Consider the following 22,855-nt stretch of genomic DNA (forward strand, 5'->3'; position numbering starts at 1 on the left):
GCTAAATGTATTTTTGGTGATGTTCATGTCCGGTGTATTTACTCTTTGGTTTGACTTTACCACCTGCATCAGGATTGAAGAGGGGTTAATATTTCAAAAAATAGGATATTAGATTATTAGAACTTCCTTATACTGAAACGGCATATCTGTACTGAAAGCCAAAAATAATACTTCCGTATGCACAAGCGAGAGAAAGCTTACATGCTCCGGTACTGGGCTATCTCGTTGAGGGGGATTCATATAGCCTAAAGCCTGAACATTAATTAACATGTCCATTTAATTTCTGTGGTAGTCACTGAGGAAATTACTGTAGGGAGTGACAAGATAATCATGAGATCAGAACTTTCCTAAATGCAAAACCCATCAGTCATATAGATCCCTTGCTACAATTAAACTAGGAGAGATATACCAGAAACACAGACTTCTCCAGTTTTTCTAGGAAGGGTGCGGTGAAACACCCTTCTCCCGGCACACGTGGGTCAGGATGGAAGCTTTTGAAATGTGTGAAAGGTCATAGGTGACAGCTGTCACAGTGATCACATAATGGGACATCATTCTTGCTGTTGTACTGACATCATGCAGGCTGTAGGTTCCCAAACTGTACATTCCCAAACCTTTTCACTCAGGCCCCGCTTCCAGCATTGGGCAACATCCCACGTCCCCCCTGTGGGCGCCACGTCTATTTCTATGGGCACAAGCACTGTTCACGACACAAACTGTTCACACCCCTCTTGTTGGCAGAGAGAAAATGTTGCTGTTTTAAAGCTAATTTTCTTGCAATTCTATACACTGTCATGTCTAAAGTGTGTTCATGTGATATGAGTGACTCAAACATTACAACAAAATCAAAGGGCTAAAAAACATTAGCTGACATGGGCTAGTTGATCTGGACATTTCTGACAAGTTATAAATAGGTATGCAATGATTGACATGACAAGAGGAAAACTGATGATGCACTATCCCAGAGTTTGATAACCACTGGGCTATTGGTCTCCAAAGGTTAACAGCAAGGGGGATCCACCAATTGAGGGCAATAGAACACCATTTCACTACAGTTGATCATTCAGTCTCAAGTGTTATTGATTGCAGTCTTAAAGGGGAAAAGTGCAGTTTGAACAATTACAGAGCAGACCACGCAGCCACTGATTTGGTAAACTGCTGCGGGATGGGGCTTGAGAAATGTAACCACTCAAATTCATGGACATAGCTATGGATGCAACTACTGACCATCTATGACAGGGGTAGGCAACCTTTGTCCTAGAATGCACAGGCACTTCATGTTTTTGATTGAACTGACCTGGAAGACCAGCTGTTGAATTTAGGCAATCACTGAACTGATCAATTAACTAAGTAACTAACTCAGTGTGGTGCCTAGTTGGGACAAAGTCCTGCGGTACCTGTGGCACTCCAGGAACAGGGTTACCTACCCCTGATCTATATCAAAAGTGTAGCATTAATCATATTTTGAAGCTATACAGTGTTTGCAAACAAAAGGAATAAAAACAAGTTTACATGTTGGGTTCTGATGGGTATGACAGTTGAACTAAGCTCATGAGGCATCTACGAGTTATATTATTCAATTATCAATGGGTATCCTATATAAAATGTATTTAAAGGTCTAAAAATGATTGTAGCAACCTCAGATTGCCCATTTAAGTAGGCTAGCTAATTACTCTAGTTAACGTACTGGCTACTTAAGTTTGCTCCAAAATGTTTTAGATAGACCCGTATCTCTGGAGTTAAATTAGGGCTGGATAGGCATGAACAAGTGTACGTTACACATAGAGAAGCCAGGCATCTAGTAAGTAGGTTAGGGTCAAGGAGGCATATGCTGGCTATTGCTAGCTCAACAGTGCACAAACGGTCAGTACTGTAGATAGAATAGTTAGACTAACTAGCTAACTGTCGCCCACTTTCCTATCTTCTTTGTAACCACCAGGAAGGTGGTAGCCTTGGCTTCAGGACATGCTCTGATAATGTAACATTGTGAAATGCTAGGTAACTAGCAGTTCCCTCCCACTGTTGTACAAGCTAGCTTGCAATATAGCAGCGCTTGCTAATTATTAACGTTTAAACATGATGACGCTACCTAGTTAGCTGATAATAACAGACAGCTAATGTCAGCCAGCGAAACTACCCAAACGCTAGCAGCCTAAAACACACTACAGCGATTAAAAGTGATGACAGCCTTTGGCAAGATAACACAATATACTTTTTTTATTTTTATTAAAATAAATAAATCGGCTTTTTTAACTAGCATAGATAGCTAACTCATAACCATACCTATGCGTGCATTTTAGCTACAACTTCTGCCACAAAACAAACTGCATTTGTTCCCCAGTTGATGTCCGTGTTGGAACGTACCATGCCATTTTATTCTTAAATTCTAGGGGGACTGCGCTGAGATTAAAAACGCAATGGTGCAGCGCTTTGACAGATTACACACTATTGCTATATTAAAAACACTTTTTTTTTAATAATAATGAATAAACGTTCTCACACGAAACATAGTCAGATATGCTAAAAACAATATTGGGTTCTGTGATAAAGAACCACAGATAGCGGTTGAAACAACATAGGCGTGGTTAAATGATGACACAGAATCTGATTGGTCAGAGTAGTTATAGCAGGATTTAAAAAATGTCAAAACATCAGCTGCTTGTGCATTGGCTACGTGGGTGGTGAACGTATTTTGGCGATACGCTTACTTACGTCCCTAACATATTCGAGATATATCGAAAAAGGTTGTGTTTGAGGCTGTAACATTTGTTTAGGTAAGTGTGTTTTAGGCTGGGTTTCTGTACAGCACTTCGAGATATTAGCTGATGTACGAAGGGCTATATAAAATAAACTTGATTGAGTGTGTTTAATGGTGTTTTATTTTTTTCACTAACTACCAGCAATCTATATTGTTGTAGATGTTTATATCAACTGTAATGAACGTTAATCAGTTTAACTAATACATTGTTATAGGCCGTTTTACGGCACTTTGTATTAGTTACATTGCCTTTTTGAGGGGTTCAGTACATGTAACTAAACAGTCTTGTTTGTCACCTTCACAGGGACAATGGCGACTTTAGAGGACAGTCTGAAGACAATCGTGAGAACCTTCAGGCGAGAATGCCACCGGGTTCTTGAGTCAGAGAGGACTACCATCCACGGGGCAGATGGAATGTTGATGGTTCTACAGCTGGCCATTGCAGAGGTCAATAAACAGGTAAAACTGGTAACATTTTATAAGCTATGAATCCCTTGCTGTGACAAGTGGCCTACAGCAGTTTCATAGGGCCCCTGCAAGACTGCGAAAGCCCCCAACCTTCTCCAAATAGTAAAAAAAAAAAAACATTTGTGAGTGCATCTGTTAACTTAATGGAATTCTACAATTTGTGCCATGGGGTAAAGGAAAAGGGTGGTTTTATAGCTACTCATGCCATTCTGCAATGAGGCTGTGAATTTGTCATTTTAAAGATAATTTCCTGCTATTCTACATGTTTTGCCACGAGGCTGAGATTTGTTGCAGTTTTACAGCTGATTTCCTGTAGTTCTTAACATTTTTGACATGGCTTATGTGTTCATATTCTATTGGGGGAGGGCCATGTAAATGCTACAACTTGTCTAAGTCCTAGCATCTACTGATTTCAGCTAGTGTATAGCTGTGGATTGACTGCATTGTTTGAATGTAATAGTGGCAGTTAATATGAACAAATTATGGTATCATTAATCTAAAGCTGGCTAGCTAACAAATACAGTGCAGACATTTTTCACATTAATTATTTTATGCCGTCTTATCACAGCACTGGTTAACCATGGTTGACCAACTCTGACCAAAATGTCTCTCTTTATCCCATCAGAAGCTCAATGTCCATTCTGGTATTTAAATTCCTAATTATTTTGGGTTGAGGCCCCCCAAGCCTGCGTGGTACGCCGTTGACTGCGGTCCTAACAGACATTGATACTGCGATCAAAGCCATAACATTTAATGGTGTAACTCCAAAACGTGTTGTCACTAAGGCAATGAGTTTATCTGCACCCCTATTATAGCCATGTGGGCCTAGTTTCTCCTGATCACATGGTCAGAAGACTCCTGACCCTATAAAGAAATAATCACATCATTTGTCCCACCCGTGGTCCCACCAGACTGTATGGGAGGATAATTCTCCATGATCTATGCATTCTGATTCCCATCACAGGCAGCAGTCATGGCTTTAAGCCATCTGCTTTTGCTCTCTTCTGACAGGAGAGTGGAGAGTTCAGTGTTGCCCTGAGCGACGTCCTGATGGCCTGGAAACACTTACTATTAGACAAACTTCACCTGCCCCTTGACAATGACTCTTCCCGACCAGAGAATTATGACATCATAAGGAAAGAATACGACTCCTTTCTGAAGCGCACCAACACTATGGACCTGATTGATATCCACTCTATGTACAAACAGCTGAGGGTTGATCCGGACCCTGAGGAGCCTCTGAGCTCAGTAAGTATTAGGCCTGCTTGAAACTAGGATGATGGACCATGATTGGAAGTTTTAGTCAACTGTTTGATAGCCTAACTGGCCTTTGAGACTAACTGCTAAATCTGTGTTCATGTTGCCAAGGTCCAGCTGTGTCAGTTTCTGTCCAGTAACATGGAGACCGATGAGGTGAGGGATTCCCTATCCCATGTCCCCTTGACTCCATCAAGCAAGTCAAAGCCATGCAGCACACAGGTAAACGGATATGTCATAAGCATGTATGAACATATCAGCATTATAAAGGTCAGCATAGTGTAAGCAAACTGACTCTCCATTCTCTCTACTCACATAAGAGAAGGTGGTTTGGCCAGAATATTAAATGTTATATTGGCTCATATTATTGTGCAACCAAGGTACTTCGTTTCACTGTTCCCTCTCGTTTTCCAGTCCAGCTTTTCCAGTCTTTTTCAGGCACTGGAATCTGTCTCTCTCTTATTAACAGGAACTTTAAATCATATCACTCAGATTTAAGAGCAAAATGTGAATTAAATTACCAGGCAGCTGTTTTTAAAACGCAACAGACATTGTGGGCTAGGACATGCGCTGCTCTCTCCAGGCTACTGCCCTGTCAACTGTCTGATTTATGAGTGGGTAGAATATGGGTTGCTACTGTAATACTGCCTGGGGGTGATGAGGTTTATGAAATGTTGGTTTGGGTTGAAGATGGTGTTCTGACTTTAAATGGGACCGTGTGTAGTTTGTGGCATCAGCTGGCGGTTTTAAAGGCTCGTAAATCTCCAATAGGTAGGAAAGGTGGTGAGGAGGGTCTTCTGCTCCTATCTGGATCAGCTGGTCAACTCCAAGAACGACATGGCCCTAGCGCACACCCTTGACACCCCTAGCAGATCGCTCGGACGTATAGCTTTTACTGACCTGAAGCGTGAAGCACGGAGCAAGAACATGTCACTCTTCTTGGTAAGAATGACAAATTGGCCTCTACTCTTTCCATGTCTGTTAACCTATCATTACACTGACCTATGGTTTCAGTAATGAATGTTGACGACATGACAATCCTATGGTCTCAATGTTAATCATCTATATATTGTAGGCGGTGACATCATTTGTGAGAGCGGTCCAGCTGGGAGGAAAGGGCTATGCCCCTGCTGAGTCTGACCCCCTGAGGAAACATGTTAAAGGCCTGTCAGACTTTGTCCATTTCACAGACAACCTGGAGGAGATATTGGGAGACAACCCTGACCCAAGGTACTCAACCAGCTGGGTTGTATTTATTAGTGCACATCGTAGCAAAATGTTTTGGAATGGAAGTTTAAAACCAACCCTTAATGGATAGGCCCATGTACTGTAGTTCCTAGTTTTTCTGTTTTCTTTTGTTTGGTGCCTAATGAATACCACCCTGGCCTGGCAGACTCCAACTCTGCTTACCCTTGTCATCAAATCCCACCTGCCCATTGCTGTGTACAGATCTGATTTCCCCCTAATGACTTCAGCCCCAGGTTCTCATGATAACACGTGAATTACTAAAACATGTTTATCTCGGCTACATCAAAGTAAAATTGACAAAGTCAAAAGATAATATGTTCCTTCCTTGGTTTGATTACTATTATCATCAAACTTTAAGATTTCCTTGATCACTCATGGCCTTTGTATAATTGCAGATTGATTCAGATTTTCTTCATCAAGCGTTTGGCTGTGCCACAAATGTGGTTAAGAGATTGTTTGGTGAAAATGTGTGGACTGAACTTTGATCTAAAGCAATGGGAGAAGTCCTGCTGTGTCACAACAAGGCCTGAATTCCAGTAGCAACTACAGTGCTAGATTGACATCTTGGCACTCAGATATATAGCGATAGAGTCCATAATATTGGATGTATTGTCCCAGTTCCCTCATAGCAAGGGCCTTTTGGGTGTTTATGACTGAGGATTTTCTCCCTGCTCTGCTGTGGTGCCTCTCTGATGGGACACTGGACTGATCTGATGCCAGAATGGCTCTTTCAACAGCCTGCACCCCTACCTCCCCCTTTACACCCTCAGTGGAGTACTGTATTTCCACACACAAACACCTTCTCTGAAGGGTTCAGGGCCTCTTGTTCAACTAACATCTGGTATCCCAGAAGATTCTCTTCCAGAGACTCACTCCCCTCATAATAGCTGGGTCAGGGATTCTAGCCTGCTCCTTCTCCACCCCACCTTGCCACAGTGTTGACACTTGCTGCTCTTTTCACGCACCCCAATGTTGCAGTCACTTCATGGTCAGTGATGAGTAAACCCTTTGACAAAGGGAGCGTCTTTATCAATCTTTCTCCTCATGGCCTATAAGTAGAAGGCTGCTTGACTTGTCTGCCTAATGGCTTAGATAATTGCAAGCATTTATTATATTTCATGTACACTTGTTTTTCTCAGTATTGCTGGCATTCGTCTGGTGACCAGTATCAGGGCAGCTCTGTTGAAGGGGCGGGCCAGTGGAGACGTTGTGTACGCTGCAGCTGACGAGACTGCCAAGGACCTCAAAGAGCGGATCGCTGAGATACATCTGTCCCACAGACTGCAGTCGGCTAGTGGGACAGGGATCAGCCCAGCCAGGGTATGATGCCTTTCTGGGCCAACGGCTCCAACCGCTCTCAGCCTACATGTTCATGTCAATGCCCTTTTTGTTTGAGCCACATCAACACCGTCATCTTAACACTGTAGTGTTTTGTGTATATCCTCTTCAGCCTAGATACCATGCTATTAACCACGCCACTGCTTATGGAGGTCGGGAGACTGTGAAGGTCCTGATAGCGTTGCTGGATGAAGATGCTTTGGCACCGCCCTGCAGGAACAAGGCAGTCTTACTCTCTGCGGATCAGGCTGTCCTCAGTGGGGAGGAGGGGGCCTGCATGCTCACACTGTTCCGGTAAGCCTCATCTCATGCGCTAATCAAAACTTAATAGGCTAATAATGAATAGGTTTTCACAGCCTCTCTAACCCCTAACTCATAAACAGCTGCTTTCAGTCTGATTGCTTCTGTGTCCTCAGATCCCCTGAGGTTCCCACTGGCTCCTCTCCAAAACCCCTGCAACACTGTGTCCAGGAGCGACAAGATCAACTCAAACCCAAGGTACACACAGCTCGCCCACCTCCCACCCTCCAAGTAGGACCAGGAGACCCGAATACGAAACATCGATTCAGATGTCCAAACATTGAAAAATAATGTCTATGTCCTATAATTTCTCCCCGGTATTGTATTTATTTGCTCAGTTGACGCCCCTTGTCTTATAACTGGTTTCTACACGGTCACATTTGTACAGCTGTGTTTTTGCTCCCAGCGTTAGTCCAGTGGGTTGCTCTGAGTGAGTCTGGGGTATAAAACTACTCCTCTACAATCGGGGGATTCAAACTGGCAACCTCCCAGTGACATGTTTTGTTACGCTTCTCAACAGGGCTCCACCCTCTTGGTTTGATAAGTAGCTGGTCAGAAGATTCTCTACAATTGTTTAAGTCAATCCCTCTGAGGGTTTGCCTGTTTACTGTGGTCATTGTATAGCATCCCTAGATGTTTTCTCTCTTCATTATCAGTAGGCCCAGGACAATACCAGTATCACAATATTTTTCCATGGCAAAAATTAAAACAAAGCAGAACTCTTTAGTCCTTTAAAAATACAGGTTGTCTCCTATAGCTTGGGAAATAAATAAATATGACTCTGGATGACAATGTTTGTTGAAGTGAAATCCGCTTCATTTATTTATTTTTGACAAGATACTAACGAGTATCGTGATACTGGTATCGGCACTAATTATCAGGATGTAAATGGATTGATATAACCAGCGGATGTGGACAGATTCTCAGTCAGTAGTGTGCAGCCTGGAAGGTTGTGGGCTTATCGACTTGCCTCAGTGTACATGTTTGCTGTTTTCACGATGCGCTTGTAGAATTGAGACCTGGCGCTAACATGCTGTGCTCGTCAGTAACAAGTGTACCGTTCCTCAAAAGCACCCAGTTAAATAGCAAATACAACCTGGATGTAGAAACTGCTTGCTCATCTAAAACAATTACAGTTTCAGATTTTAAAGGGGCTGGGTCGTTCTCAGTCTCTACATGAAATAGACTGCTTGAACCCCTTTCAAACATGTGTGCTAAACACATTTTGTGGAAATGGGCTCCTTTATTTGATTGCGCTAGCAGATGTCACTTTAGCTCCCCACATTCTGGCCGTCTTCCTGGGAGTGCGCTGTAATGGTCCCTGGGCTGCTCACCGCTTCCTGAACTCGGCGGGCGGAAGCTTTCTGCATCCACTTCACTTTAAAGATGTCATATCAGTCGCCTAATTCGACTAGTAAGGGAAACTTGAATGGTTGTTGTCTGCTGAATGTCTATCAACCCGGACCCCTGTCCAATAGTTTCATCATACACTGACGTCAGTCAACTGGCCCATGTGCAGATGGTCACATTTAGTTTTTGCATTGTGGTTTTTTTCCCCCATGCTTTTGTCTGTTTCAGACAGAATAAACACGGCAAAACTGTTATAGCTCAGCAAATTAAGTGTGCTTAATGATGTATTGAATTGCATCATTTGGATGAATAGTATGACCCATTGATGTCTGTGATAATTTGATCTCTGTAACAAGATGCCTTTCAATGCTTTGAAGTATTCCTCTTCCCCATGAAATCCAAGCTGGCTCATAAGAGGAGCTGCCATAAGGAAACAATGTGTCTGCCAACTTCTCACCTAATATCCTGATCTTGCAGGTGGGCTATTGGGCTTGTGTGTGTGCATTCAAAAACAAACCTGAGAACAGAGCAATTGCTTGCACCTGCTGTTCCTTGAGGTCTCATCAGGATGGGCTTACCTTACCTTACCTTGCCAACCAGTCTATAGAGGTTGTCTTAGGACAGCCTCTGAAGTGGTGCCCCCCCTTTCTCTCCCTGTAATAGAACAAGATGCTGCTGTTTCCACCTGCTATAATTGGATTAAGTGTGGACTGCATGTCAGGATGTCATGTCGGTCTTCTACCTCCCTGCCTGCGTTATGTTATGTTCTCCCCTGGCCGTCATTATTTCTGGCGTTAGTGAGGCGTTTTTATTAGCATGCAACGAGGGTACGTGTACATTTCATGCCTGGTGATCTGAGAGTTCAATGTTGTTTTAGGTGCTCTTTTGAGAAGTTCTTTGAATAGCCTTCTCAGGGCTTTGATTTTATTTATTCCCCCCCCCCTTTGCGTTACAGTCCCACCCAGTTTTGCACACCGTTCTTTTTTCTCCACTGGATTCCTCCTTCCCTACTGCGCCTCTCCTGCTGGCCTGGAGGGAGAATCCTTGAGTCATGATAATCCCCAGCAGGCCTAGATCAGAGGATAAAGGAGTGGATCGGCCAGGTTTCCCGATAGCGATGGAATTTAAGCTTACGAGTGTCTTAAACAATGCGTCTTTCCTACAACGGCTAAATATGTAACATGCGTTTCCCAAAACACCATGCATAGCAGTCGCTAAATGCATCGTTGGAGCATGTGTCTAGACTGATGGGATCGACACGGAGCGCTGCTCTTGGATCCGCTTTCTTCATTCAAATCTTTCCTTAAATGTATATAGTTATTTCACAATACTGACAACAGATCAGCTCCGACAGATATTACCACCCACTGCTGCAAATATTGACGCGGCTAATTGTAATGCCTACCCGATAAAAATTAATTTAAATGATATGCCACATTGCTCATATGATACAGAAGGCTACACATGAAATGTGTTGAAATTATAGAGTAGCCTACAAGTAGAAATGTATAACTCAATTGATTGAAAGTGTGCCGAAGACCATGGCTGACGTTTTACATTCTCCCAATCAATTGTGCAATACACATTTTTTTTTTTTTTAATTTAATACTTATTGTGTACATAATGTTGCTGCTAACGTGAGACTCCAGAGACGAGCGAGTAAACTCCCAATGCCTTCAATTCTTGCTAATGTGCAATCGTTAAATAAAATTGATGACATAATATTAAGATTATTTTACCAACGGGACATTAAGATGTTGCCGTTATGTTTCACCGAGACGTGGCTGAATGAAGAAACTGACAATATAGAGCTGGCGGGATTTTTCCATTCACCGGCAGAACAGACGCTACCACCTCTGGTAAGACGAGGGGTGGGTGTGTGTCTTTGTCAATAACACCTGGTGAGCGATGTCTAATAATAAATAAGTCTCAAGGTATTGATCTCCTGAGGTAGAGTACCTTATGATGCGGTGGACTGCATCAGATCTACCAAGAGTTCTCATCTATATTATTCTTAGCCGTCTATTTACCAGCTCAAAGCGAAGTTGGCACTAAGACCGCTCTCAATAAGGCCATAAGCAAAGAAAATGCTCACCTAGAAGCGGTGCTCCTAGTGGCCGGGGACTTTAATGCAGGCAAACCTAAATCAGTTTTACCAAATTTTTACCAGCGTGTCACATGTGCAACCAGGGGGGGAAATCCTAGACCACCTTTACGCCACGCACAGAGATGCATACAAAGCTCTCCCTGACCCTCCATTTGGCAAATCTGACCATATTTCTATCCTCCTGCTTACAAGAAACTTCAGCAGGATGTACCAGTGACTCGCTCAATGACGCGGATGCTACACTACAGGACTGTTTTGCTAGCACAGACTGAAATATGTTCTGGGATTCATCCAATGGCATTGAGGAATACACCACCTCAGTCATCGGCTTCATCAATAAGTGCATCGACGTTGTCCCCACAGTGACTGTACGTACATATCCCAATCAGAATCCATGGATTACAGGCGACATCCGCCTCGAGCTAAAGGCTAGAGCTGCCACTTTCAATGAGCGGGAGACTAATCCGGACACTTATAAGAAATCTCACTATGCTCTCAGATGAACTATCAAACAAGCAAAGCGCCAATACAGGATTAAGATTGAATCCTACTACACCAGCTCTGACGCTCGTCAGATGTGGCAGGGCTTAAACTATTACGGACTACAAAGGGAAACCCAGACGTGAGCTACCCAGTGGCGCGAGCCTACCAGACGAGCTAAATGCCTTTTTATGCTCGCTTCGAGGTAAGCAACACTGAGGCATGCACCAGCTGTTCTGGATGACAGTGTGATAAGGCTCTCGGTAGCCGACGTGAACAAAACCTTTAAACAGGTCAACATTCACAAAGCCGCTGGTCCAGACTGATTACCAGGACGTGTTCTCAAAGCATGCGCAGAACAACTGTCAAGTGTCTTCACTGACATTTTCAACCTACCTGACCGAGTCTAATTCCAACATGTTTCAAGCAGACCACCATAGTCCCTGTGTCCAAGGAAGCGACAGTAACCTACCTAAATGAATACTGCCCCGTGGCACTCACGTCTGTAACCATGAAGTGCTTTGAAAGGCTGGTCATGGCTCACATCAACAGTATCCTGCCGGACACTAGACACACTCCAATTTGCATACTTCCCCAACAGATCTACAGATGTAAACTCAATCGCACTCCACACTGCCCTTTCTCACCTGGACAAAAATAACATCAATGTGAGAATACTGTTCATTGACCACAGCTCAGCATTCAACACCATAGTGCCCACAAAGCTCATCACTAAGCTAAGGACTCTGGGACTAAACACCTCCCCCTGCAACTGGATCCTGGACTTCCTGACGGGCTGCTCCCAGGTGGTAAGTGTAGGTAACAACACGTCTGCTACGCTGATCCTTAACACTGGGGCCCCTCAGGGGTGTGTACTTAGTCCCCACCTGTAGTCCCTGTTCACCCACGACTGCATGGCCAAACACGACTCCAACCACAAGTTTGCTGAAGACACAACAGTGGTAGGCCTGATCACTGACAACGATGAGACTGCCTATAGGGAGGTCAGAACTGGCAATGTGGTGCCAGGATAACGATCTCTCCCTCAATGTGAGCAAGATTAAGGAGCTGATCGTGGTCTACAGGAAAAGGTGAGCCAAACAGGCCCCCCATTAACATCGACAGGGCTGTAGTGGAGAGGGTCGAGAGTTGAAAGTTCCTTGGTGTCCACATCACCAACAAACTATCATGGTCCAAACATATCAAGACAGTTGTGAAGAGGGCACAACAAAACCTTTTCCCCCTCCAGAGACTGAAAAGATTTGGCATGGGTCCCCAGATCCTCAAAAGGTTCGACAGCTGCACCATCGAGAGCATCCTGACCGGTTGCATCACCGCTTGGTATGGCATCTGACCGTAAGGCGCTACAGAGGGTAGTGCGTACGGCCCAGTACATCACTGTGGCCAAGCTTCCTGCCATCCAGGACCTACAGTTGAAGTCAGAAGTTTACATACACCTTAGCCAAATGCATTTAAACTCCAGTTTTTCACAATTCATGACATTTAATCCTAGTTAAAATTCCCTGTCTTAGGTGAGTTAGGATCATCACTTTATTTGAAGAATGTGATATGTCAGAATAATAGTTTTTAAAATTAAATTTTTATCATTTCTTTCCTCACATTCCCAGTGGGTCAGAAGTTTACATACACTCAATTAGTATTTGGTAGCATTGCCTTTTAAATTGTTTTAACTTGGGTCAAACGTTTCGGGTAGCCTTCCACAAGCTGTCTACAGTAAGTTGGGTGAATTTTGGCCCATTCCTCCTGACTTGGTTACACCAGCTGAGTCAGGTTTGTAGGCCTCCTTCCTCGCACACACTTTTTCAGTTCTGCCCACATTTTCTATGGGATTGAGGTCAGGGCTTTGTGATGGCCACTCCAATACCTTGACTTTGTTGTCCTTAAGCCATTTTGCCACAACTTTGGAAGTATGCTTGGGGTCATTGTCCATTTGGAAGACCCATTTGCGACCAAGCTTTAACTTCCTGACTGATGTCTTGATGTTGCTTCAATATATCCACATAATTGTCCTGCCTCATGATGCCATCTCTTTTGTGAAGTGCACCAGTCCCTCCTGCAGCAAAGCACCCCCACAACATGATGCTGCCACCCCCGTGCTTTACGGTTGGGATAGTGTTCTCCGGCGTGCAAGCCTCCCACTTTTTTTCCTCAACATAACACTGTTCATCATGGCCAAACAGTTATATTTTGATTCATCAGACCAGAGGACATTTCTCAAAAGTACGATATTTGTCCCCATGTGCAGTTGCAAACCATTGTCTGGCTTTTTTAATGGTGGTTTTGGAGCAGTGGCTTCTTCCTTGCTGAGCGGAGTTTCAGGATATGTCGATATAGGGCTCTTTGTTTTACTGTGGATATAGATACTTTTTTACCTGTTTCCACCAGCATCTTCACAAGGTCCTTTGCTGTTCTGGGATTGATTTGCACTTTTTGCACCAAAGTATGTTAATCTCTAGGAGACAGAACGCGTCTCCTTCCTGAACGTTGTGACGGCTGCGTGGTCCCATGGTGTTTATACTTGCATACTACACTGCTCAAAAAAATAAAGGGAACACTTAAACAACACAATGTAACTCCAAGTCAATCACACTTCTGTGAAATCAAACTGTCCACTTAGGAAGCAACACTGAGTGACAATAAATTTCACATGCTGTTGTGCAAATGGAATAGACAAAAGGTGGACATTATAGGCAATTAGCAAGACACCCCCAATAAAGGAGTGGTTCTGCAGGTAGTGACCACAGACCACTTCTCAGTTCCTATGCTTCCTGGCTGATGTTTTGGTCACTTTTGAATGCTGGCGGTGCTTTCACTCTAGTGGTAGCATGAGACGGAGTCTACAACCCACACAAGTGGCTCAGGTAGTGCAGCTCATCCAGGATGGCACATCAATGCGAGCTGTGGCAAGAAGGTTTGCTGTGTCTGTCAGCGTAGTGTCCAGAGCATGGAGGCGCTACCAGGAGATAGGCCAGTACATCAGGAGACGTGGAGGAGGCAGTAGGAGGGCAACAACCCAGCAGCAGGACCGCTACCTCCGCCTTTGTGCAAGGAGGAGCGGGAGGAGCACTGCCAGAGCCCTGCAAAATGACCTCCAGCAGGTCTGTGGTCACCACCTGCAGAACCACTCCTTTATTGGGGGTGTCTTGCTAATTGCCTATAATTTCCACCTGTTGTCTATTCCATTTGCACAACAGCATGTGAAATTTATTGTCAATCAGTGTTACTTCCTAAGTGGACAGTTTGATTTCACAGAAGTGTGATTGACTTGGAGTTACATTGTGTTTAAGTGTTCCCTTTATTTTTTTGAGCAGTGTATATATTTTAAACTTCTCTCTGCACCAACGAGCGATGGAGAGGAACCACTATCTATCACTGCTCGTCCATCCCGAGTTCAATGAGCCAGTCAATTTGGGCATTTCTGCAGTATATTAGACCATGTCCAATTCGTGATGATAAATGCCCATTGTAAGACATTGCAAATGGACAGTTTGTTTGTCCATTTCTAATGTATTTAATGGGGGATTATCCATCACCAAATGGACAGGCTGAAATCAAGATCAATGAGAAATGCTTACTTCCTCTGCTCAAACATGAATGTGATTAACGCGTAGTGTCTTCTTGGGTGTGACGCTACAAGATTGGCCCATCTGTATTTGGGGAGTTTATCCCATTCTTCTCTGCAGATCCTCTCAAACTGTCAGGTTGGAGGGTGAGCGTCGCTGCACAGCTAATTTCAGGTCTCCAAAGATGTTCAAGTCCGGCCTCTGGCTGGGCCACTCAAGGACATTCAGAGACTTGTCACGAAGCCACTTCTGTACTTTGCTCTGTTCATCTTTCCCTCAATCCTGACTAGTCTACCAATCCCTGCCGCTGAAAAACATCCCCACAGCATGATGCCATCACCACCATGCTTCACCGTACGGATTGTGACAGGTTTCCTCCAGACGTGATACTAGGAATTCTGTCCAAAGAGTTCAATCTTGGTTTCATCAGACCAGAGAATCTTGTGGTCTGAGTCTATTGTTGCCTTTTGGCAAACTCTAAGCGTGCTGTCATGTGCCTTTAAAAAAAGAAAATGTGTTTATTTTTTTTACACTGTGTTACTTCCGTCTGGCCACTCTACTGTAAAGGCCTGATTGGAGTGCTGCAGAGATTGTTGTCCTTCTGGAAGGTTCTCCCATCTCCACAGAGGAACTCTGGATCTCTGTCAGTAACCATCAGGTCCTTGGTCACCTCCCTGACCAAGGCCTTTCTCCCCTGATTGCTCAGTTTGGTGGTTCCAAACTTCTTCCATTTTAAGAATGATGGAGGCCACTGTTCTTGGACCTTCAATGTTTTGATACCCTTCCCCATATTTGTGCCTTGGCACAATGCTGTCTCTGATCTCTATGTACAATTCCTTCAAACTCAGGGCTTGGTTTTTGCACTGACATGCCCTGTCAACTGTGGTACCTTAAATAGGGTTGTGTGTCTCCAAATCATGACCAATCAATTGAATTTACCACATGTAATCTATGGAAACAGGATGTACTTGAGCTCAATGTCGAGTCTCCTAGCGAAGGGTCTGAATAATAAGTTATGTTTTGTTTTTTCTAAATTTGCGAACATTTCTAAACCTGTATTTGCTTTGTCATTATGGGGTATTGTGTAGATTGAGTTATTCTAAAATGGTTAAAAAAAAAATATTAAGGCTAACTTAACAAAATGTGGAAAAAAGGAAAGGGGTCTGAATGCACTGTATGGCCGATGTGCACCGATACGTTATCTTATGACAAGAATTGAAAAGGATTTGCCAGTAGCTTGTCGACTTGATTCATGATGACTGCTTGCTAGCTAAGATTTTGAAAGTATGATGATGACATGATCAGTCCAATCAAAGCTACGGTAGTTATAATGTCACTTTATCTGTGGCCAATGAACTAGAGCCTTCTTGTATGGGCACTTCTAAAATAAATCTATGGCAGCACCCAAGGTGCTTGAATTTTCAAGCTCTCCTTGTAGATTTTGCGGTGGCATAGTGTCCCCATGAGTGACGGAACACTGAGCCTATCACGGCGCAACTAGAGAACATTGGCTCTCCTTTACTGCAGCCAACGTGAGTAAAACATTTAAAGGTGTTAACCCTCGCAAGGCTGCCGGCCCAGACGGCATCCCTAGCCGCGTCATCAGAGCATGCGCAGACCAGCAGGCTGGTGTGTTTACGTACATATTCAATCGATCCTTATCCCAGTCTGCTGTTCCCACATACTTCAAGAGGGCCACAATTGTTCCTGTTCCCAAGAAAGCTAAGGTAACTGAGCTAAATGACTATTGCCCCGTAGCACTCACTTCCGTCATCATGAAGTGCTTTGAGACGAGTCAAGGATCATATCACCACCCTAGACCCACTCCAATTTGCGCACCGCCCCAATAGGTCCACAGACGATGCGATCGCAATCACACTGCACACTTCCCTAACCCATCTGGACAAGAGGAATACCTATGTAAGAATGCTGTTCATCGACTACAGCTCAGCATTTAACACCATAGTACCCTCAACTCGTCATTAAGCTTGGGGCCCTGGGTCTTGGACTTCCCGATGGGCCACCGCCCCCAGGTGGTGAGGGTAGGAAACAACATCTCCACCCTGCTGATCCTCAACGCACCCTTGTGGGGCCCCAGTGTTTTCAGCCCTCTCTTGTACTCTCTGTTCACACCCATGACTGCGTGGCCATGCACGCCTCCAACTCAATCATCAAGTTTGCAGACGACACTACAGTGGTAGGCTTGATTACCAACAACAACGAGACGGCCTATAGGGAGGAGGTGATGGCCCTCGGAGTGTGGTGTCAGGAAAATAACCTCACACTCAACAAAACAAAGGAGATTGTGGACTTTAGGAAACAATAGAGGGAGCACCCCCCCCCCCCCCCCATCCACATAGACGGGACAGTGGTGGAAAGTTAAGTTCCTCGGCGTACACATCACGGAAAAACTGAAATGGTCCACCCACACAGCGTGGTGAAGGCGCAACAGCGCCTCTTCAACCTCCAGGAGGCTGAAGAAATTTGGCTTGTCACCGAAAACACTCAACTTTTACAGATGCACAATCGAGAGCATCCTGTCGGGCTGTATCACCGCCTGGTATGGTAACTGCTCCGCCCAAAACCGTAAGGCTCTCCAGAGAGTAGTGAGGTCTGCACAACGCATCACCGGGAGCAAACTACCTTCCCTCCAGGACACCTACAGCACCCGATGTCACTGGAAGGCCAAAAAGATCAAGGACAACCACCTGAGCCACTGCCTGTTTACCCCACTATCATCCAGAAGGTGAGGTAGGTACAGGTGCATTAAAGCTGGGATCGAGAGACAAGCTGTTTTTCTGTCAAGGTCATCAGACTGTTAAACAGCCATCACTAACATTGAGTGGCTGCTGACAACATACTGACTCAAATCTCTAGCCACTTTAATTATTAAACATTTATTACATCCAATTTATCACTAGCCACTTTAAACAATGCCACTTTATATAATGTTTACATACCCTACATTACTCATTTCATATGTGTGTATATACTGTACTCTATACCATCTACTGCATCTTGCCTATGCCATTTGGCCATTGCTCATCCATATATTTTTATGTACATATTCTTATTCATTCCTTTACACGTGTGTGTTAGGTATTACTGCATGGTCGGAACTAGAAGCACAAGCATTTTGCTACACTCGCATTAACATTGCTTACCATGTGTATGTGACAAATCAAATTTGATTTGACATTACCAATCCCTATGCTCTGTATTTTCTGCTGGCTGCCCCACCACAGAAAGCACTAGCTAAACCGCTGCGGCCCTGCCCTGAATGACAGGTCGCAACTGGCCAGTTCCACAAAAGTGCTCGCTCACCTTTTAAGCCAGCTACATTTCTACAGTAATGAATATTTCAGAACTAACCTGATACCAGGCAGTTAAACTCCATTTATCCTTGAATGAAGTGTCCAAGCCACAAGTTGAGGACCAATTAAATCCGATTCCCTCCCTCTCACAAAGATTGCGTCATCATCCCCTTAATTTGAGGAAGACTACAGATTTTTTTTCAAATTTTGATTGTTCAAATGTAAAAATAAAAAAAAAACATGACTCACATTACAGGTATCTTAGTCGCTGGTTTGACTCCCCGAGCCAACTTGGTGAAAAAGCTGTTGCGCCTTTTCAGCAAGGCACTTAACCCTAATTAGTCTTCAATTACACTTTAGTAATGACGGTGAATTTGAAACCACTCAAGTTTTACTCTATGACGTAACGTTATTTTATCAATAGGAGTGTGGGAGGTGCTTGTGCATTGATGAGCACACAAGACAGCAAAAAGATATAAAAATAAACACTGCACGTCAACCCTATTCCACACCATCTCCTGCGGGATTTGCAATGACTTTTAATTTTGATTTCGGCACAAATTAGTGGCACTGACTCGCCCATGGATTAAGGCTTCGGCATTGTCTCGACGCGTTTGACTAGCCTTGTGCAACATGCATGTGCAGTTACAAGCCTGCTAGCATTAGCAGCAGGCGGACACGCAATATACACTGTCGTAGTATGGATGAAGCCTGAGAATGTGAAGTTAACTAAAGCTAGCTAGCTTTAGAAAAACCTGAGTAGTGCTAGCTTCAGTCATAGTATACCCCTGGGGCTGCTGGGATTGTGGGTCCTGGAGATCAGACTCACTACTTTTCTTGACTGTCCTCAGATCAGTTTTTTTTTTTTAAATGGGCTACTAGGTTCAGGTTCATTGTCTAATGGAGGCTTGGCTGAACCTCATTACGTCACAATTTTCCTCCAGAACTTGCAACAAAACTGTTTCGATAAACAAGCCCATTCCTGGAGAGCTACCAGCTTGTATCTTCACTTCAACCCTAATCTAGTGCACCTGATCCTTATTATTTATTATTAACTTTTTTTTAAGGACAGAGAGCGAACCATCCGATCTCAGTTTGCCTGCACGTACCAGGACGACTCCGAGCTGCCCCTCAACCGTGTGCTGGACTTCCCCAGCACCATCCAGGTCCCCACCTGTGTGCACCCGGCTCCTAAGCGGACCCTCACTACTGTGGACTCCACCTCTGCTGTCAAGGAGCTGGGCAGAGGTAAAAAATGTGTAGTTGTGACTTCATTCTCCCTTTCTCAGCAGAGACTTGTAACTGCATGTACTAATCATGCATTCTGGCGAACTGCTCCCGACTTCCTCACATATAGTGCAGCATAGCTACATGCACACAACACCCCCCCCCCCTTCAGGGATTGGCTTCTATTCCCTCTGACGCCACCGATTCGGCTTGATGCCCAGATCCACCTTCCCAGGCCTCGAACCCTGCCCAGTCCCAGCCTTGGGAATGGTACTTACGATCAACCTTTAAATGATTCCCCATTTTATAAAACCTGGCCGCCCCCACATCTGTAGTAAAAACCTAACCCCCCCCCTACTCTTTCTTTCTGTGGGAATCCAGGCTCCGCTCCATTGGGTTACATGACAAATGTTCACTTTCAGCTCGCTAGAATAAACACTCTGGCTGTTAAACTGCAGGCTAACGTCAGCAATTTCATCAGATTTCCCTCCCCCCTTTCCTTCCTCTCTTATGTCAATTTTTTTTCAACCCCAATTGTTAAGCTCTATTACTGTTTCCTCTCTCCAGTGGAGGTTTACCCAGAGGCTGGGAGGAAAGAGGCCCAGCGAGGAGGCACGACCCGGGGGGTTGCCGCAGCGCTGGGGCCCAGGAGTGGAAATGATGCCCCGAGCAGCAGAGTAGGCGTGGGCGGTCGGAAGACCAGCATCCAGACAGGAAGCAGCAAGGCCAGTAAACGGAAGCTGGTGGATGGTAGCGAACACTGTGTGTCAGAGAACCAGCCCCCTCTGAAGAAACTCCCCACCAGATTGACAGGGAAGAATGGTGGGGCTAAAGCCCCCAGTAAGAAGAAACTGATTGCAGGACAGGGCAAGCTCACCAGCTTCTTCAGATTGTGAACTACTCATTGTCGTGATGACGTAGAAGGCAGTACTAGTAATGTCGCTTTATTTAATCAATGGTCTGTCTGTCTTTGAAGCTGAATGTTCCGGAATCAATTGCACTTGTTTTCCCGCAGTGGCGCTTGGCCTGATTTCAGAAGCTTTATTGTACTTTTATTTATTTTTTGCCTCTGTGCTTTCCAACAATTGACAGACATCATTTTGAAAGAAAGATCACCAGCTGTGGTGTGTCTGGGAGAGTGTGATGCAGAAGAGCTGTTGAGGCAATGTGGAAAGTCTGAGAGTGGTTGAAACCCAAGCAGATCTGTTTGATGGCTGATCTGCGGAGGCTTGGCCTGCAGTTTATCTCCCTCTAAGACAAAAGGCCCACCGCCAGACACTTCTCCTCTCTGACATGCATCTTCACTACTACTATAATAAATTCTATACTGTTTCTTATTTTCTTTACCTGTATGATGGTGACTTTCCAAATGTAGCTATATTATGTGACCCAGAATTGAAGCATACGATTGTTTTTCAAAACCATTTTAATAGTTATTTGATTTTATACATGTTTGTTTTAAAACCATGGAACATAAGGAAAGCATATTTGTTTTGCAGGAGATTGACAGACGGCAGGGCAGCAGTGTAGGATCCACCACACTCTTATGCTTGCCAACAGGGTCGATACACTCGTCCTATCATGCATCGCAGCACTGCAGGGAATAAAATTGGTAGAATTGCAGTTATTTTAAAGCATTAACTGTTTTTAATAATGCTGTCATAACTTTCTATAGTGTTCAATTTGTTGCTTTTATGTCTGAAATGTCAACAGTCCAGACGATAAAGCTCTTGTTCCAAATAATGAATGGAACATCATGGTGAAAAGTATCAACACTCATTTATGCTTTTAATGCCAGTATCGTCACCCATTTGACATGCTGAATGACGGTGATCGGGATCTTTCTAATGCCCACGTTTGAACGGCTACAGGAACCATAGAAGGAAAAATAAAAGGAAGTCGCTGGTCGATACTTACACTCAAGGTCAGCCTCCCTGCGCTCTACTTTCAGGCTATATTCAGCAGGAGAGTGATCTGTGCCTCGGTCGGGGAGGACAGGAAGGGCTCGGGAGAAAGCTGTGTTCATGCCACGTCTGGTGTGCCCTTTCAGTCCAATGTCCTGTGGGACAGAAGGCTAGATCACTGTCTGGCAGGCTTCCAATAGAGTGGTTCAGCCAGCCTCTACATTGGTATACTCTGTCCACTGATGATTCTATTGCACAATCAGGTCTGGTGAACCGAAGCTGAAGGTTATCTAGCTTGCATGATACAACAAAGATACAACAATACACATGAAAGGGCAATAGAATCCAATATCAAAATTAATTGAGATGGTGTTTTTTTTTTTTCATTCATTTGGGATTGATGCATGCCATTTTCCAGATGGACATTTTTAAGAAGCGGCACAGATCTTCTGGGTCTCAAACCCCGGCTTTCTGGAGTCTGGTCCTGAGCCAGGCCGTATGAAACCAGTATGAGAGGATCCAGACATCTAATCTGTGTGGCTTTGTAACTCCTGTCCTCATCGCTCTCTCCTTCTGTTCCATTACTACAGAGATAACCATGTCCATGACATACAGATGCTAGACAAACTGAATCACTCCACATGCCTACCAAACCTTTGATGGAGCGGAGACATTATCGTACATTTTGCCACTGTGTAACTCTTAATAAAGATAAACACCTATCCCTTTCATCTTTGTTTGATGATGGCTCAAGTTTGAGCGAATGTAAAATGTTGGCATATGGATAACATTGTATTGATGCTGCTACTGATGAAGATGAGAGTTAAGAGGAAGATTGGTATGAGGATGGACATGGATGAAGGAAGATACTTACTGAAAGGATGATGATCTTTGTGTTGTCCTCTTCGTCGCCCAGTCCATTGTCCAGGACGGGCTCCCGTCTGAACCTCGGGGCAGCCAGAGCGTTGTCGCTCATTGTGTCTTCGCCTAATATCGAAAGCAGACTCTCCTGCTCTGTCCTACCCTCGTCCAGCTTGCCTGTCGGTACAGCTAAGACGAACGAGCGGGTGTTAAACTCAGAGAACAGCACCAGTGTGAATATAACCGAGTATAGGAAGATCATGATTCCTACTACACTATCTTTGTCCTAACGGCCTTGCGAAGGTAATTGAGAGTGGACTTCAGTTGTGCTCACCTGTGATGACTGTTGGTCAGTGGCCCATCAGCTCTTTTTATATCACGAAAAGCCAAAACAGTGGATTTAAAAAAAATCATAACAAAGCTGTCATATGTGTGTAGAGGAGATTTGAAGTCTCCTGCTGAGCTTGGCCCATGTCATCATTGAAAAGGGTAACATGGCACAGGTCAAAGGTCATAGCAAATTTGTAAAGCAGCTTTGAATGCTCCTTTTATGAAGTCTAGTCAGAAGGGAGGGTAGGTGAATAATAGCTGGATTACTGTCAGATGTAAGGACATGCTGTATTTGAAAGAGGGGGCGCAACATCTTTTCAACAGTCATC

At 44.3% G+C, this 22,855-nt stretch overlaps 1 protein-coding gene across 1 annotated transcript; it reads left to right on the forward strand.

Annotated features, from left to right (window-relative positions):
• The first annotated feature begins 2,669 nt into the window (after positions 1-2,669).
• Positions 2,670-22,021, forward strand: LOC120032198 (PARP1 binding protein). The gene is made up of 11 exons (XM_038978177.1): positions 2,670-2,774; positions 3,063-3,217; positions 4,238-4,474; positions 4,595-4,705; positions 5,255-5,425; positions 5,559-5,713; positions 6,871-7,051; positions 7,182-7,363; positions 7,486-7,567; positions 19,272-19,452; positions 19,999-22,021. Exons 2-11 carry the CDS (start codon positions 3,068-3,070, stop codon positions 20,325-20,327), a joined length of 1,779 nt encoding a protein of 592 aa, XP_038834105.1. The 5' UTR covers positions 2,670-2,774; positions 3,063-3,067; the 3' UTR covers positions 20,328-22,021.
• The last annotated feature ends 834 nt before the right edge of the window (positions 22,022-22,855 follow it).

Source organism: Salvelinus namaycush, chromosome 38, assembly GCF_016432855.1.
Source record: "Salvelinus namaycush isolate Seneca chromosome 38, SaNama_1.0, whole genome shotgun sequence".
NCBI lineage: Eukaryota > Metazoa > Chordata > Actinopteri > Salmoniformes > Salmonidae > Salvelinus > Salvelinus namaycush.

Bases quoted from the DNA above. Each gene is read 5' to 3' on its own strand.
- LOC120032198 (XM_038978177.1), top strand. From the start codon at position 3,068: ATGGCGACTTTAGAGGACAGTCTGAAGACAATCGTGAGAACCTTCAGG. The intron at 4,475-4,594 runs GTAAGTATTAGG...CATGTTGCCAAG, and splicing joins CTGAGGAGCCTCTGAGCTCA to GTCCAGCTGTGTCAGTTTCT. The intron at 4,706-5,254 runs GTAAACGGATAT...AATCTCCAATAG, and splicing joins CAAAGCCATGCAGCACACAG to GTAGGAAAGGTGGTGAGGAG.